Source organism: Drosophila tropicalis, unplaced genomic scaffold (assembly GCF_018151085.1).
Source record: "Drosophila tropicalis isolate 14030-0801.00 unplaced genomic scaffold, ASM1815108v1 contig_878, whole genome shotgun sequence".
Taxonomy (NCBI): Eukaryota; Metazoa; Arthropoda; class Insecta; order Diptera; family Drosophilidae; genus Drosophila; species Drosophila tropicalis.
The window spans coordinates 1,167,982-1,174,055 of NW_027173374.1; the positions used below are offsets into that span (position 1 = coordinate 1,167,982).

General features: G+C 39.4%; 1 protein-coding gene across 2 annotated transcripts; it reads left to right on the top strand.

The window, feature by feature from the left end:
• Window positions 1-2,842: 2,842 nt before the first annotated feature.
• LOC137585225 (cilia- and flagella-associated protein 161) lies at window positions 2,843-4,149 on the top strand. Of its 2 annotated transcripts, none has more exons than XM_068300922.1 (5): window positions 2,843-2,924; window positions 2,986-3,079; window positions 3,134-3,658; window positions 3,720-3,821; window positions 3,876-4,149. In XM_068300922.1, the coding sequence occupies exons 2-5, from the start codon at window positions 3,008-3,010 to the stop codon at window positions 4,044-4,046; spliced, it is 870 nt and encodes a 289-aa protein (XP_068157023.1). In that variant the 5' UTR covers window positions 2,843-2,924; window positions 2,986-3,007; the 3' UTR covers window positions 4,047-4,149. The 2 variants fall into 2 exon arrangements, with proteins under 2 accessions (XP_068157023.1, XP_068157024.1); XM_068300923.1 differs by having other exon boundaries at window positions 2,871-2,924; window positions 2,989-3,079.
• Window positions 4,150-6,074: the final 1,925 nt, after the last annotated feature.

Below are 6,074 nucleotides of genomic sequence, written 5' to 3' on the forward strand. Positions count from 1 at the left end.
GATCGGGGTGTGCGTGTGGAAATTATGCTGATGTACTCACGACTCACAGGGGCAAATGCCAACTGAAAGTTATGCTCGCCTGATCAAAAATCTACCATGAAAGAATGTGTACGAGTATGTGACTAGCAATACATATGCAAGGACAGGATGTGTGAGTGTACTGCGACCTTGAGTAAAAGGAGGATTCAACCCTAACTCCGGAGTTAAGAAAAAAAAACCACCTTTGGTCTGTGTAACAACGTAGTAATGAACTCCTGGTGTCGGCATTCTGAATGCCTGTTAGACTAAGGTTGCTCCTAGTTACGACGTAACTGTCATGCACAGCTGCACTGCTCTCGCCCGTTGGCCGTTATGTAATCGACCCACAACCACCACCCAGATGTCAGCGTCAGCGTCAGTGGTAACGTCAAAACCCGGCCCAGCTGGTGGGCGGGCAGGCAATCGCAATCGTACACGCCCTTGTCGTACGGGCATGAAGCCAGAGGCATGCGCAATGGCTTTGCCAAGGCAACAGAACTTGCTGTCCCTCCTGTTCGCCTGTTCATCCTTGGGCGTTACCTTAAGAAGGGTTAAACCGCTGATGGACACGTGTCTATTTTAATGTGCTGCCGCAGTGCTGCTGCTGTTGCAGAGGTTCGTGCTCGGGTTCTTGGCAAAAAACCCAAAGAACCAGTCGGGTCAGCTAGGTAAGGTTTTGACGCCACCCAGCGCCCGCAGTGCGCTAATTGAGACGCCCCGCACTAAGCATTATTGGACCTGATGAAGGTTACGCATGTGACCCACCCACTTGGGCGGGCAGTCTGCCAGTCCGCGAGTCAGCTGGCACTTATACTCGCAAGCAGTGGCGTCACCCATCATTTGATGTGGCCAGTGGTTGTTTCTTTTCATGCGAAGACCACGTCTCTGCTCTGAAAACTCACCCTTAAAACACAGAGGACATTTTAATGCGAACACACCCCTCGCACAATGAGAGACTTTCGCTTTCGATGCCAACATTTTTAAGCGACTCTCACGGATGACGCGCATTGGAATGCGATTCCATTGCGTGCTGGGCCTTCTGTGCGCCGCGTACAAAACTTCAAATGGAATTTCCTTTCGTTTGACTGTAGATTGAAGTGTCTTTTTGGATGCCTTGTCCCATTTTATTCGGTCAACTGTCGCCCTTGCAAACTATACTAAATGAAAAGGTGTTTTTATATCTAAAATATTTAAGACTTTTAGAATCTTTCATTTGGAATTGTGTATTTAGTGATCTTTTATTAAGGTTTCCGTTGTCTAAAACTTGTTTAACAATCTTTACTAGTTAACTTTTTGTATGCATATCCTTTTAGACTTTACTTTACTTTTATATATGAATTTACAATGAATTCATCTTGATTCCGTTAATTTTTTTGTTCTATATTTAATAGCTTAATATTTAAGATAAGTTAATTGATTTAATAAAGTGTTAAACAGATTACAAAGACTTTTAAAGTCATTCTTTTTGGATCGTTGAACAGTTTGCTATATAGGTAAGTGCTTAAGCCTTTCAATTTCGACATATTTGACAAGCAACAATCAAATTTAAACATAAAATAAACAGACTTTATATGTTCTTTGGCATTCTCAAGACCTCAGAAAAGAAATTAGTTCTAAACAAAAGACAAAATTATAAGCAACAAACTAAAACATCGTTTAAAAATTCCAATTCGCCGCACTGCAGCGCTATTCGGTATTTTTTTGTGGAAACACACAGCAACGCCTCTAGAGTTCGTGTTTATACTGAAATGAAGGATAGATGGCTTTTCGAATTTCCGCCCTGAAAAGGATTCAAATAAATGCTGTTTGGCTCTAGCAGGGTTAAAAACTGTGGGTCACCTTTGATAATTATCAATATCAAATTAATTAAACATTTATTGCTAGCGATTATAATATTTTAAATGAGAATTAGAATCAGATAAAAGTTTTTAACACTTAATTCAAAAATAGTTTTTGTAAGAGTGAAGTATTAATGTTTTTTTAAAATTAAACATTCAATTTATGGTTACTTTAATACCCATTGTAAGTTATTTTAACAATTATTACGCATACGCCACATTGCCTTAGGGAATATAAAGCGGCAATGAGTGGCAAACAAAAGGTTAAAAGCCGTGCACAGATAGAGATTGACAAATAATCTAATTAGCCGCCAGTAAGATGAGTTTTCGCTGTCAAAAGACGAATGCGTCTAATTTCAACGCCCCAAATGAAACTACACGAAACTAAAAGAGTAGAGCCGGCAGGAGGGAGGAAAACACATTGACACTATGTCAAAATGTCAAAGGGAAAGGTAATAAATAGCATCTCCCAAGTCAACAGATACTCAGCTGAGCCAACTACGCCGATGCGGACAGCTGGCGGAGCTATGGTTCTTATGCTGCGTGCATTTCCCATTTCCGCGGCGGCGGTGTCGGCTTTTTGTCAATATGAATGCGACAAATTCCTTGGAGAACACTTGACGACATTCGTACGTACTCTTTGCTCAGGGCCCTGTCTCCGAAATCTAATTAGCTGGATACTTCATTAACCACAGCCGACAATCAAGAAATGAGTAATTAACTTGCGCCTGGGAGCTAAAGATGGGGCCAACTACTCTCTCCATCTCATTGCCATCGTCGTGTGCAGTTAATATTTCATAATTGAGCAATTTATTTTCGCCTCTTTGACTTTGACAGGATCAAAGATAGAGGCCGACAGAGTCTCCCATAAAACGGTCGGTGTATGCAAATTTAATGCCCAGTTAGCTGACAAATCGAAGCACTTTCAAGTATATTTATTCAAGCAAATGGGTAGGCCATGTGTTTGGCAGATATCCCAGTAACCTTTTGCTCACCAGAGCAAGTCCCCAGTTTGAAAATAGAACACATATTATTATTATAGATTTACAGAAACATAATCACACCAAGGTAAGATTATTGCATTAAACGATTTGCAGATGGCTAGTATTAAGATTTACTCCTGATTTAGTAGTAATCAAATACCATTAACTATGATGAATTTAAAGAACTATAGTCCCGGTGTTCTCATTGGCAACTGGTTCGAAACTGTGCGAGCCAAAGAGGTAGGTTCGAAAAGGATATTAAAGGATTTGATTTCAATACCATTTAATTTGCAGTTGCGCGTTAACGATATGCAGAAACAACGTGGCCAAAAGAAGCTGATTTTGGATGAAACTCGCTCATTGTACGATCGTTTTCGTGTTAACACAGTTTTGGGCCCACCCCAGGAATATGTGGTCTTTGGCGGGGTAATGCAATTGATACCGGTACGAATTAATCTCACCAACACCCACATGTCGGACATCAAACTTGCCCTCTCGCTGGTCATCAATCAGCAAATGTTGCACAAACACAGTCAGTCAATCAACGAACTCTGCGAATTGAGTTTAGCTCCTGCTCCGAGTCCTTGCTTACGTAACACCTTTCGCGTTGTCGGCCCAGCCAATGGACTCGATCGTCCTGCAGGAAATTATCTAACCTATGGCGAAAAGTTCCGTTTGCAATGCATGGAACCCGACGATGATCCAATGTATCTATTTAGTGCTCAAAAACTGTGCAATCTGACCCCAGCCGTCAATAGATGTTATTCCACAACCAGGAATGGCGAAGAAAGTCTGCCACTTGGTATTATAGCCGGCAAGGTAAGTGTAGGGAAACCTACTTATTTATACTTTCATAAATTTTCTCATTTCTCATTTGCAGAACTGTGGAGTAAACGCTCAAGTACCTAGTGCCAATGCCAATTTCTTTTGCATTCACTATGATCTCACTCAACGCATTGAGAGCGAAGGACGTCCCATTCCCGTAGGTTGGATCAACACTTTTGTTTCTTTTAAACTTGATTCTCTTTGTTTTTAGGTTAATACTCCTTTGGTTATTGTTCATGCAGTTACCAATCGCAATCTGGCCGCTGAAAATGTGGTTCTTGATACACTTTTTGGACCAGAGTTTATGGTGTCCGTGCAGAATTATCGAAATATCTTCAAACGTGAAACCTGGAAGAATCATTGGCAATTTACCTATGGCTAGCTAGTTTGATGAACCATTTACATTTAGGGTACTTCTGTATATTTATAGGCATTCAATTTAAAATAAACCTTCCACATGATGCTACCTGATATATGTAAATACATATGTACATGTGTTTTGAGTGTCATAAAACTGACTAAATTGTCTGTTTGCTTGTCCGTTGACAATGTCAAAACACAGACGACTCTACTTTCGTGGTGAGTCCGTCCACAAGGAAACTCATCGTAAATTTTATTTGATTGTCGCCCTGCCAGTGTGGCAATGCCAAGAATCTCAAGTGGAAATTTATGCCCATGGCATAATATAGTTTGTGGAGTCAACGAGCCATGTGAGTGATTTGTTGAATGAATAGGCGGGGAGTGGGGAGAAAGTGGAGGAGGTTGGCGACCAGAGGGAAATGTCAGAAGTTGCGCCATTTTATGTTTGTGATAAATTAATTAAAATTAGACAATAACTGCTAGGGAAAGCATACTAATTAGCTGGAGACGATCGACAAGAGATCCCAACTCTGTAGCCAGATCATCTTGTCGAACATGTCAGCGCAACAAATTTCAATTAGTTCACGCTTCACTTACTCGTCGGCAGACATAAGAAGCAAGAGAACTAAAGAAACAGTGCCTTGTAATCTCAGGAAGAAAGTCTGCTGAGAATTGGGGATCTGCCGCACATGGCATTCCCCACCACATTGTACATACTAAGTATAATTAATTTCTACAAATCTCATTGTAAAATGCTGCATTAATTGAGCGCGAGGGTCGCCACCCAAATGCCGTTGCTTTTGTGGTAGTCCTTTGGGAATAAGCTGTATAAAGTTCATATAGATTTGCCCCTTTTTTATTTTTGGACACTGATCTTTCTCCCTCTCTCTCTCTCTCTGTCTCCTCTAACCGATCCGGTTACATGTTTTCTGTAATAGATTAGCCAGAGCACAGCCCCTTTTTTTGGGCGTGTTTTCTCTTTCAAGGCAGCGCACATAATTTCACACTGCCCCTCTCTTCAAGTGCCGCTTCTTGCCACCGTTCTGTGAGTTGAGCATCTGTTGAGTCCTCCTCCTCTTGGGTATCCCTCCTCCGCTCCTTCAAGTGTCTGCGCGTGTTTCGTTTTCATCTTTTGTATCTTATTTCTTAGAGTCTCCGAGCTGCATGTTACTTATGCAGAATGATTTACTGTGACGCGTGACAGATTTACAAGTTGCATTTACTACATTAATTTATCATAAATATCGTTAAAAGACACTTGGGGAATTATTAGAAAAGAAAAAAAACATAATTTTAAAAAATGCCATAAAAAAAAAACCTTCCTTCTTTGTTAGAGGCAAGTTCAAGTTGAGTCTGTTTCCTGTTCTCTCACGTGCCACGTATTCATTCACACCTGCCACATCATTAAAGGTGAAATTGCAGCTTTCTCATATTTGTTTAGATTTTAAAATGCTCTCTATTTGTGGATTTGTTTTAAGTTTGTTATAAACTTTCTTATATTACGTTAATCGATATAACATGTTTGTATCTTGGTCTTAAAATGGGCATGCGATTTCCTATAAAGATTCATTTTTGAAATCTTTTTATATCAACAGAATCTACATAATATATATAAGCTATAACAGTCACTTCCAAAAAGCCACATCACTCTTTGCTCTAAGCATTTTAAGTTTACATAAAAGTTAATTAAACTTTTACTGCCTCCTCGTATCCCTTTTCCTGTTTTAAGACACTGTCAAATTGGTTTAAACTTTAGATATTATAATCGATCGAGTCCATTTTGATCTCTTCTTAACAAAATTAATCCTGATGAATATATTTTCAGCTCTCTTGTTGATTCAAAATGTTTATTTTTATACTTGATTGAAAGAAGAATCAATAATTACTTTTTAATATGCTTGAAATCTGTTTTTTAAACCAAAAACTTAGCCTAAAGCCAAACATGATTAAAATAAGACTTGAAAATTAGGTAGAACATCAAACTAAAGATGATTCTTCAATGAGAAATTGATTAAAAGTAGTAGTATAAGGACATTTAGAGGACTAGTTT